The sequence below is a fragment of the Myxine glutinosa genome, unplaced genomic scaffold, assembly GCF_964187855.1.
Source record: "Myxine glutinosa unplaced genomic scaffold, kmMyxGlut1.1 SCAFFOLD_154, whole genome shotgun sequence".
In the NCBI taxonomy this organism is placed as follows: Eukaryota; Metazoa; Chordata; class Myxini; order Myxiniformes; family Myxinidae; genus Myxine; species Myxine glutinosa.
This window is the reverse complement of record NW_027616366.1, coordinates 219,856-231,665: the sequence shown is the minus strand read 5'-3', so window position 1 is coordinate 231,665 and position 11,810 is coordinate 219,856. Positions and strand designations below refer to the sequence as shown.

Below are 11,810 nucleotides of genomic sequence, written 5' to 3'. Positions count from 1 at the left end.
TTTATCCTGCCAACCCCTATCTCAGTTTTCCCCAGTCTCCCCTACTGACCTCTCTGAACTCCTCACAGGAATGAAAACTGCCACCTGCACTCTGGACCCCATCCCCTCCAGCTTTGTTAAGGCTTGCCTTCCTGCTCTCTCTCCACTTATCACTGCAATGATAAACTCCTCCCTGTCTACTGGCATCGTCCCACCATCCCTCAAAATCGCTGCTGTCACCCCATTCTGAAAAAACCTGGACTCAATCCTGACACCCCAAATAACTTCAGACCCATCTCCAACCGACCCTTTCTGTCAAAAGTTTTGGAACGCGCTGTAGCCACTCAACTCAAACATCACCTCTCTGCCAATAACCTGTATGAAACATTCCAATCCGGATTCTGCCTCAACCACAGTATGGAAACTGCACTCCTCAAAATCACCAACGATCTTCTTCTCTCCTCCGACGCCGGTAACCTCAACATGCTCATCCTTCTCGACCTCAGCGCTGCCTTTGACACCATCAATCGCATCAGCCTCCTTACCCGACTTGAAACCACCTTTAACATCACTGGCACTGCCCTTTCTTGGATCAAATCATACCTCTCCGACAGGCACCAGTTCATCTCCATCAATAACTGCAAATCCCCCACCGCTCCCCTCCCCCAAGGTGTCCCCCAAGGTTCAGTTCTCGGTCCCCTCCTCTTCATCCTGTACCTGTTCCCCCTTGGTCACTTAATCTGTCGTCATGGACTCCAATTCCACTGCTTTGCCGATGACATCCAGCTTTTCATTTCTGCCAAGTCAATTTCCACCGTCACCCACTCTGAGACCTGGTGTTGGGCTAGCGGCTAGGGTGCCAGCTTAGGATCCTAGGATCCTGGGTTTGAATCCCGGTCGATCGCTGAATTAACGCCAGGGGGGTTGACTCAGCCTGTCATCCTTCCGAGGTCGGCAAATTGAGTACCAGTTCACTGGTAATTCCCTGCTTGTCGTAAAAAGGCGACAAAAAGGGTTGGCGGCAGGAAGGGCATCCGGCCGTAAAACATTGCTTCAAAAAGGGGACCAAAAAAACAACAACAACCACGGTGCCCAAAAAGGCCAACCCCCGCTTTGCGGGGAAAAATGGCCTCTAAAGGTGATTATATTTTATTTTTTACCCACTCTATCCTGACAAACTGCATCACTGAAATAAAATACTGGCTTCAAATCAACTTCCTCAAACTAAACTGTGATAAATCCGAAATAATCATTATTGGACCAAAAACGCTCACCAAATCCACCCACAAATTCACCCTCAACATCGACGGTATCCCAGTACCACCTCCCCTCACATCCAGAATCTTGGCATCATCTTTGACCAAACCCTCTCCTTCGACAAACACACTAAACAGATCACCAAGACAGCCTTCTTTCATCTGAAAAACATCGCCCGTCTCCGTCCATCCCTCTCCTCCACAGCTGCAGAAACCCTCATCCACGCCTTCATCACTTCCCGTCTGGACTACTGCAACAGCCTCCTCTATGGTTCACCCTCAAATATCATCAATAAACTTCAATACATTCAGAACTCCGCTGCCCGTCTACTCACCCACTCCCGGGCCCGGGACCACATCACCCCCGTCCTTCACAAGCTCCACTGGCTCCCCATCTCCCAGAGAATCCAGTACAAAATCCTCCTTCTGACATACAAAGCCCTTCATAACCTGGCCCCATCCTACCTGACTGACCTCCTCCCCAGACACACTCCCACACGCACCCTCCACTCTGCTGCTGCCAACCTCCTGTCCCCCCCCCATCCGGACCAAACTCAGATCCTGGGGGGACAGGGCCTTCTCCATCGCTGTTCCCACACTCTGGAACTCACTACCTCAAACCATCAGAGACTCCTCCTCACTCACCACATTCAAATCATCACTCAAGACCCACCTGTTCAACACTGCATTCAACCCCTGATCGTCTCTTCTCCTTCCTTTCTGTTTGGTTTTTTAATTATGTATTTTTGTCTCTTTTGTCTTTGTTTTATGTACCATGTTAAAGCGTCTTTGGGTTTCTTGAAAAGCGCTATACAAAATAAGTGTATTATTATTATTAAATCTGAAATTGCATGTGCAATATCTATGACCCATTTTTATTGAAATATTAAATTTGTGACATCATAGGTCACATGGTTTGGCAGCCATATTGGATTTAACCTAAAACCTTTAAAAAAAACAACATCTCCCGAACCACCAAAACAATTGACTCAAACTTTTACGTGTGTCATTGACTAGGCATTACGATTAAAGGATAATCAAGAAAACATCATTGGTCACATGGTGTGGCAGCCATATTGGATTGAAGGAAAATATTAAATAATTATATCTCTGAAATCGCTTACCCTATCGATGCGAAATTTTATAAATATCACCTATCACCATTGTTGCATATAGTTTGAAAATGCCGATTTCGTAGGTCACGTGGTTTGGCAGCATCTTGGATAGAAAAACGTGGCGTGGCAGCCATATTAGCTTGAAGCCAATATTTTTTTTAAATCCTTCTCTGAAACTGCTTCACTGATCGATGTGAAACCTGTCATGGCTGGTGAAAATGTGATACTTGAAAACAGCTGAAGGGATTTAAATCAAACTTTTTCATTTTTAGGACAGTGAACGAGGGCATCTACCCATTGTGGAACTACTTGGAGGCATATTGGTGACGCAGTCACATTGCTCTCGTTATATATAGTCTTCAAAAACTAAAAAAAATACTCAAAGTTTGCATGTTGCCTAAGGGTACCCCAAGTATGGTTTCTGTCTGGGTAGCATATCTGTGGGAGTGGATTCAGAGTGAGAAGGAGACCCCAATTCTCTCTCCGTAAATGTTTAGTCCCACCCCGTGGTATCGGTATCTGGTATGACAATTCTTCTTCTTCTTGAATAAAGAATGTTTAATCAACTTGATAATGTGCATTCTAGTGATTCCCACTTCCAACTCCCATTCCTTCCTTTCCTCCATCAAAAAATGGTTTTCATTGCAGTGTTACGCAGAACGTATCACGGTCTGCACTGGGGTAGTTGGTTACCTTTATATCCCTGTGCACAATTTCCTGGGAGTGCATGTGCTCAACAAAAACAGCAACAGCAAACGTTAAATGAACGACACAAGAATTCCAACATTTCTTTTCAGAGCTAAGCACCACACAATACACTCCACGACAGCACACATCTCACTTACACCGTGCATCCACCTGCATCGACACCTCATTGAGACCTACGGGGCCAAGCCTGTTTACATGAGGGTGAGGAACGAGTCACCAACACGCACCAACTTCTTCCTTTATGTCCCCTTTTCTATATAATTCCCCCGGATGAACGTGGCGCCCACCTGTATTTTGTTTAAAGCCGGTTGTACAAGGGGTTTCATTGAATGCTAAGGAGAGGATTGTTTCTTATGTCACACTGCATTCTCTTGAAAATAAGTGCCTGTTTAATGCAAGATTTCTTGTTTCCAAACCTGCTCGATTGTCTTTCCTTCATTGGTTAGACATAGCATACAATAAATAGAAGGGAGGTTGTGCCCCACTGATTCACTATGCTAGTCCAGCCGGAATCCCACATACAGTTTCGCTCAGCCGTATGTAACAAAAAGATAAAGGTGGGAACCGAGAGCAGTCACTATCTGACGTAACTAATTAGTCACCGAGAAAGTAAAGTGACAGTTAGCCGCAGGGATTCTGCCAGATTTTAATCACCTTGGATGGCGGAGTTGTCCACGACTCGTCGGCTTCAGGGTCTTACGTCAGGAAGCATTCCGAGAGAAGCCACCCCATACCAGGAGATGTACCCACAACAGATGTTTGTTCATCCACTGGTGATGTTTCTGCCCCTCCTCCACAATATTCTCATCTCCATGCACACCAACACCAGCCCAACACTACCTCAACACCCAACACCTTCTCCGTGACAAGTACATGAAATGATTAATTTAATGAATGTGGTGTTCATTGAGAGCAGGCATTATGGGAAAAATGGCCTCCTCAAAGTTCCTTGTATTGGTTGACAGTATTGTTCGTATTATTCTGCTATAATATTGAACAAAGAAGTCGTTGCATCCTTTGTTATGGATCAAATATTTGCAAACGAAGATTAATATTTTGATATGTCTGGTTGAAGTGGTATTCCGTGTATCACATCCCTCTCCTCAGATCAGGTACCTCCTGACGCTTGTCATTTGCACTTCTCGATGGACATTCTTACAACCTTAAACTTCATCTTCTTCTTCAGATACCTCTCCCTAACTTTTTAGTCTGGCTGTGGGACCAGGTGTGGCACAAGGTTTTCACGGATCGGTTGACCAATCGTTTTGTTGACTGGCAAGAATTTGTCATTTGTTCAGGGTACCGGCGATAATTTGTCAACTCTTTACAAGAGACGTGTCAACCCAGGTTAAAGAGCTCAGGGAATCACTCAGCCCTGAAACCTCCAAACAATGGTACAGAAAATATTTAAGGAGCAAAATGCGATCGAGATACGACAGGGAGAGTTTGAATTTCCTTAAAGGAATACCATTTCTATTGCGAGCACGTTTCATGCCAGGTCATTCCAAAGGGATATTTTCTCTTACTCACACGTCAGGTGCAGTGTCACCACAACACTTGTTCTTCTTATCATGTGTGGTAAACTTTTGCCTAGGTTGAAAAAGATTGAAAAGTCAGTTTCTTCTACATGTGATGCGGTAGATACATCCTAAAACAAGTTTAAAAAGTCACGAGGAGGAAAATAAAATTATTTACTTCAGACGCTTCCAACAACTGATTTTCTTTGTCTTGGATGGTAAAGACTTGTTCATCTTTGGTTCCCTGCAAAAGAACAGAACTCTTCATCGACAACTGAATACAAATGTGCTAAATCGGATATCATTCCAAAGGGATATTTTCTCAGACTTACACGTCAGGTGCAGTGTCACCACAACACTTGTTCTTCTTATCATGTGTGGTAAACTGTTGCCCAGGTTGAAAAAGATTGAAATGTTATGTTAATGAACACGATTAAATAATTAAATAGATATATGTGGGAAAATTACATTCCCAGACCGGGAATCGAAGCCAGGTCGTCTGGAAAACCGTATCAGTGCTCTGTCATCTGAGCTATCTGGGCGACCCTGACTGAGTATGCAATTTTCCCACATATGATTGCCACTCTTTCCTTCAATGCTTCCGGGACACTCGCTGCCAACCATAGGAGAACTAACGGCCTGAACACGAGAGCTGGAAGGTGTGAAAACATTTTGTTACCAAGGAGACATGCTGAATGGAGAAGGTGGATCAGACTCGGCAACGGTTGCTCGAGTGAGATGTGCATGGAAGAAGTTTCGGGAACTGAGTGGCATGCTGACGAGGAGGGGAGTGTCATTGAAGCTGAAGGGAAAGGTGTATGCTGCAATGCTGCATGTGTGAGAAGTGTTATGATTTATGGGAGTGAGACATGGGTAATGAAGGTAGAGCAGTAACGAAGGCTGGAAAGGGTGGAAATGCGAATGGCTCGGTGGATGTGCGGACTATCGTTGAGAGAGGACAAATGATGAATTGTGAAAGATGATGGGAATAGAGCCTGTGATGGATGCTGTGAAGAGAAACAGGTTGAAATGGTTTGGTCATGTGTTGAGGAAGGATGAAAGTGACTGGGTGAGAAGAGTCATGGAAATTAATGCAGAAGTAGATGACGGGGAAGACCGAGAAAGACTTGGCTAAAGGTGGTGGAAGAAGAAGTGCGGGCAAGGGGGTTAACAAGGGGAGATTTAGAAAATAGGGCAAAATGGAGAAGATTGTCATGGGGTCTGCAAGGTTAATCCCTGCTCTAGCAGGGAAAATGGCCTTAAAATGCCTGTTGTTGTACTAGGGGTTTCATTGAATGACAGGGATAGGACTGTTTCTGATGTGACACTGCATTTTCTTGTGAATGCCTGTTTGCCTGTTTAATGCAAGATTTGTTGTTTCCAAACCTGCTCGACTGTCTCTTTCTTTCATTGGTTAGACGTAGCGTACAATAAATAGAAGGGAGGTTGTGCCCCACTGATTCACTATGCTAGTCCAGCCGGCATCCCACCTACGGTTTCGCTCAGCCGTATGTAATAAAAAGATAAAGGTGCGAGCCGAGAGCAAATTCCCTAACTGACATAACTAATTAGTCACCGGGAAAGTAAACAAAGTTAGCCGCAGGGACTCTGCCAGATTTTAATCATCTTAGATAGCGTCCGTGGTTGCTTAGCAACCCGTCCGGTCGAAGAGTTGTCCGCCACTCGTCGGCTTCAGGGTCTTACGTCATGGAAGCAGTCCGAGAGAGGCCACCCGTTACCAGGCGATGTACCCGTAACAGATGTTCGTTCATCCCCTGGTGATGTTTCTGCCCCTCCTCCACAATGTCCTCATCTCCATACACTCCAAAACCATCCCAACACCCAACACCTTCTCAGTGATAAGTACATGAACTGATTAATTTAATTAATGTGGTGTTCATTGAGAGCAGGCATTATGGGAGAAATGGCCTCCTCAAAGTTCCTTGTATTGGCTGACAGTATTGTTGGTATTATTCTGATATAATATTGCACAAAGAAGTCGTTGGGTCCTTTGTTATGGATCAAATATTTGCAAACGAAGATTAATATTTTGATATGTCTGGTTGAAATGGTATTGAGTATTGGTATTGAGAAGTGGCATATAAAAATATTTAAGGAGCAAAATGTGATCGAGATACGACAGGGAGAGTTTGAATTTCCTTAAAGGAATACCATTTCTATTGCAAGCACGTTTCATGCCAGGTCATTCCAAAGGGATATTTTCTCAGACTTACACGTCAGGTGCAGTGTCACCACAACACTTGTTCATCTTTGGTTCCCTGCAAAAGAACAGAACTCTTCATCCACAACTGAATGCAAATGTGCTAAATCGGATATCATTCCAAAGGGATATTTTCTCTTACTCACACGTCAGGTGCAGTGTCACCACAACACTTGTTCTTCTCATCATGTGTGGTAAACTTTTGCCTAGGTTGAAAAAGATTGAAAAGTCAGTTTCTTCTACATGTGATGCGGTAGATACATCCTAAAACAAGTTTAAAAAGTCAAGAGGAGGAAAATAAAATTATTTACTTCGGACGGTTCCAACAACTGATTTTCTTTGTCTTGGATGGTAACGACATGTTCATCTTTGGTTCCCTGCAAAAGAACAGAACTCTTCATCCACAACTGAATACAAATGTGCTAAACCGGATGTATATACATTCTCCATTTCAACAACTGACACCACAATTCCCCTGCACTAAACATCACATAAAATTAAAAAATATTGGGAAAATGTGCATAAAAAATAACAAAAAAACCCCCCATGATTTTGGTTGAGATGGGCAGGTGGACAAATGAATGTGCTCTCAATGTTTGTTCATCCATCAGCTGACACACCTCATTCCCTGATGATGCTCCTGTACGTCCTGCGCACTCTCGCACCACTCCTTCCTCCCGCCGGCAAGTGATAATAAGTAAACTGGAGAGTTCATAGAACACCTTACTCCCCACAGTCTTGAGAAAAAGGACATACGACGCGTCTTTTCAAATCTTTCTTTGCCTTTCCTAGCACGATCTATGTTTCCTACGAGCCGGGATTTTGTCCAAATCTTGATTTACCCAAAGCTGAGAGCATGAGCTCATCAAATTTGATTGGTCGAGATGGGGTAATATTTTGTCCAAGTACTGCTGAACTGGAGGTTTTTCAAAACTGGAGGTCAAAAAGGCGATTTGTGTTCTAGTGTTCGAGTATTTAATTCATTTGAAATAAAATGTTTTGAAGGCTCTAGAAAAAATATTTTCAGAAGTTTACCGCCATTGATATTTTTACACCACCTTATTTAACACGTTGAATTCATTATTTGTGCCTGGTGCTTGTGTTTTTTTTATGACGTCACAAAAACAAGAAGTTTCATGTTTGGAATGATTTTCAATTTCATCCTCCTGACAGACAGGCAGACAGACTAAAACAATTATCTTACTCCTCTGTGCGCTCGGGACAAGATTCCGAACCAATTTCAGAGTCAAACGAGGTGGTATTCATAGAATACTTACAATGTGCAGTCAACTTGGTGTGAGCCAACTCTTCTGTTTTCGAACGTTTCTTTTTTTTTTGATCCAATATGGCTGCCAGACCACATGAGCGATAACAACATAAATGTATAATCTCTAAATAATTGTTGCATAGATCATGCTCGATATATTTCAAACTGATCAGACTAAGCGTTGTCCATGTCGAATTATGACGTCATAATTATGGCACCAATGACATCATCGTTAACACCTATTCCCCATATGGAGTTATTTACAATGAGCTGCGTTTCAATTTTTTTTCCATAGAGCGGTTTTGGAGATACAGAGGTGCAACGTTTTTTGGTTTTTCCAAGATGGCGCCTGTAACACATGACCTATGACGTCATGATTATCATCAAAATATGCTAAAGGAGGAGGCGCTCCTATAGTTTTTTCTTTTTAATAAATTTGCAAAACTTTCTGAAATCCTGTTTTCTCTTTGTCATTATGGGGTATTGAGTGTAGATTGATGAGGGAAAAAATGAATTTCAACGATTTCAGCATAAGGCTGCAACATAACAAAATGTGAAAAAAGTGAAGGGGTCTGAATACTTTCTGAATGCACTGTACCTAAGTTCGCGAGCGCAGGGTAACTACTGCTAATCTGCCGTTTCATGTTCCGATTTGTGTTGTCGTGATCAAAATATCAAGTGAAATTGAAATGAAGTTTGCTCCCCGATCATAGACACAGAGTGAACCAACTGCTTAACCTTACCTTGCACTTTGCTCATGGGGTAATAAACTGATGAATTCACTGAAATGATGGGGTGGTGGGACCAGGCGAGAGGGGGTGGGGGGGGGGGGGTGGGAATGTGTGAGCGGGGATGTGGGAATATGCGAGCGGGGGTGCGGGAATGTGCCAGATGGGGTGCGGCAATGTGCCAGATGGGGTGCGGGAATGTGCCAGATGGGGTGCGGGAATGTGCCAGATGGGGTGCGGGAATGTGCCAGATGGGGTGCGGGAATGTGCCAGATGGGGTGCGGGAATGTGCCAGATGGGGTGCGGGAATGTGCCAGATGGGGTGCGGGAATGTGCCAGACGGGGTGTGGGAATGTGCCAGATGGGGTGCGGGAATGTGCCAGATGGGGTGCGGGAATGTGCCAGATGGGGTGCGGGAATGTGAGAGATGGGGTGCGAGAATGTGCGAGAGGGGGTGCGAGAATGTGCGAGAGGGGGTGCGAGAATGTGCGAGCGGGGGTGCGGGAATGTGCGAGCGGGGGTGTGGGAATGTGCGAGCGGGGGTGCGGGAATGTGCGAGCGGGGGGGGGGGGGGTGGGAATATGCGAGCGGGGGTGTGGGAATATGCGAGCGGGGTGTGGGAATGTGCAAGTGGGGGTGTGGGAATGTGCGAGCGGGGGTGTGGGAATGTGTGAGCGGGGGTGTGGGAATGTGCGAGCGGGGGTGTGGGAATGTGCGAGCGGGGGTGCGGGAATGTGTGAGCGGGGATGTGGGAATATGCGAGCGGGGGTGTGGGAATATGCGAGAGGGGGTGTGGGAATGTGCGAGAGGGGGTGTGGGAATGTGCGAGTGGGGGTGTGGGAATGTGCGAGCGGGGGTGTGGGAATGTGCGAGCGGGGGTGTGGGAATGTGTGAGCGGGTGTGGGAATGTGCGAGCGGGTGTGGGAATGTGTGAGCGGGGTGTGGGAATGTGCGAGCAGGGGTGTGGGAATGTGCGAGCGTGGGTGTGGGAATGTGCGAGCAGGGGTGTGGGAATGTTTGAGCGGGGATGTGGGAATGTGCGAGCGGGGGTGTGGGAATGTGCGAGCGGGGATGTGGGAATGTGCGAGCAGGGGAGCGGGAATGTGCCAGATAGATTGTGGGAATGTGCAAGAGGGGGTGCAGAAATGTGCGAGAGGGGTTGCGGGAATGTGCGAGAGGGGTTGCGGGAATGTGCGAGAGGGGGTGTGGGAATGTGTGAAGGGGTGTGGAAATGTGAGAGGGGTGTGGGAATGTGCGAGAGGGGGTGTGGGAATGTGTGAGAGGGGGTGTGGGAATGTGCGAGAGGGGGTGTGGGAATGTGCGAGAGGGGGTGTGGGAATGTGCGAGAGGGGGTGTGGGAATGTGCGAGAGGGGGTGTGGGAATGTGCGAGAGGGGGTGTGGGAATGTGCGAGAGGGGGTGTGGGAATGTGCGAGAGGGGGTGTGGGAATGTGCGAGAGGGGGTGTGGGAATGTGCGAGAGGGGGTGTGGGAATGTGCAAGAGGGGGTGTGGGAATGTGTGAGAGGGGGTGTGGGAGAGGGTGTGGGAATGTGCGAGAGGAGGTGTGGGAATGTGCAAGAGGGAGTTTGGGAATGTGCGTTATGGGGTGTGGGAATGTGTGAGATGGGGTGTGGGAATGTGCGAGATGGGGTGTGGGAATGTGCGAGAGGGGGTGTGGGAATGTGAGAGATGGAGTGTGGGAATGTGCGAGAGGGGGTGTGGGAATGTGCGAGAGGGGGTGTGGGAATGTGCGAGAGGGGGTGTGGGAATGTGTGCGAGGGGTCGTGGGAATGTGTGAGAGGTGTGGGAATGTGCATGTGGGGGTGTGGAAATGTGCAAGAGGGGGTGGGGAAATGTGTGAGAGGGGGTGTGGGAATGTGCGAGAGTGGGTGTGGGAATGTGTAAGAGGGTGTGGGGGAATGTGCGAGAGGGGGGTGTAAGAATGTGCGAGAGGGGGTGTAAGAATGTGCGAGATGTGGTGTGGGAAAGTGCAAGATGTGGTGTGGGAAAGTGTGAGATGGGGTGTGGGAATGTGCGAGAGCGGGTGTGGGAATGTGTGATGTGGGGTGTGGGAATGTGTGATGTGGGGTGTGGGAATGTGTGATGTGGGGTGTGGGAATGTGCGAGAGGGGGTGTGGGAATGTGTGAGAGGGGGTGTGGGAATGTGTGAGAGGGGGTGTGGGAATGTGAGAGGGCATGTACGGCAGAAGGGGGAGGGGCGAGGAGGTGTAGGGGGGAGGGGGTAGGGGGGAAGGGAGAGGGGAGAGGGAGTATGGGGGGATGGGGAGTCGTGGGGTGGGAGGTAGGGGAGGGGCGGAAACGTGCGAAGTGGGAGGGGGTTGTGAGCGGACGACAATTGTCAATGCCCCTGAAGGCCCCGTATTTCTCATCCTTTTAAATGCTGAACGATAACAGAGGAAGCAGCACAAACCATTTTTAAAGTCTATGGCATGACTCGGTCAGGCTTTGATCCACCGACATCCCCTCATTTGTAGCGGACACTCTCATCATTAAAGCACCGAGTTCGCTTTCCCCGATTGGAATTACAAGGGTTCTGATGAGGGATTGAAAAATCGGATTATTCGATGGATTGCAGCGTTTGGAAAGTATCTACATATTTAGTACGTACGCAATTCGGGTGTCTCATCCTAAACCACCTCACAGAGATCTACCATCTAAAACACAATGTGTGTGTGTTTGTGTGTCTGTCCCCCTTCATAAGGCTAGGTTTTGAAGGCTTTGAGTAGTGCTTTCGGAGGGATATGAGTGGGGGGGAGGGGGGGGGTTAAGGGGCAATCTTTGAACATGACTGTGTGTCCACCGGTTAAAAGACCGAAAACGCTCTGAGGACCCAAAATACCCCAAGGACCCAGAAGACCCCAAACACTCAAAATACCCAAAGACCCAAAATATCCTGAAGACTGTAACAGGCACAAAAGCTAACGAAGACCTCAAAGACCCCAAGGACTCTGAAGACCTAAAATACCCTGAATACCCCGAATACCCCAAAGACCCAAAG

The 11,810-nt window shown here is 47.0% G+C and overlaps 1 protein-coding gene and 1 pseudogene across 3 annotated transcripts in view; one reads left to right on the top strand and one right to left on the bottom strand.

Annotated features, from left to right (window-relative positions):
- LOC144888928 (uncharacterized) overlaps nt 1-11,810 on the bottom strand; it is a 49,786-nt gene that overhangs the window by 34,941 nt on the left and 3,035 nt on the right. For all 3 annotated transcript variants that reach the window (XM_078768699.1, XM_078768700.1, XM_078768701.1), the window contains exons 2-6: nt 7,108-7,173; nt 6,943-7,002; nt 6,810-6,854; nt 4,754-4,819; nt 4,589-4,648 (exon numbers count right to left, since the gene is read on the bottom strand). In XM_078768699.1, the coding sequence (XP_078624825.1) occupies nt 4,589-4,648; nt 4,754-4,819; nt 6,810-6,854; nt 6,943-7,002; nt 7,108-7,173 (297 nt within the window). The remainder of the gene's footprint in view (nt 1-4,588; nt 4,649-4,753; nt 4,820-6,809; nt 6,855-6,942; nt 7,003-7,107; nt 7,174-11,810) is intronic.
- LOC144888932 (uncharacterized) lies at nt 1,105-1,935 on the top strand (annotated as a pseudogene).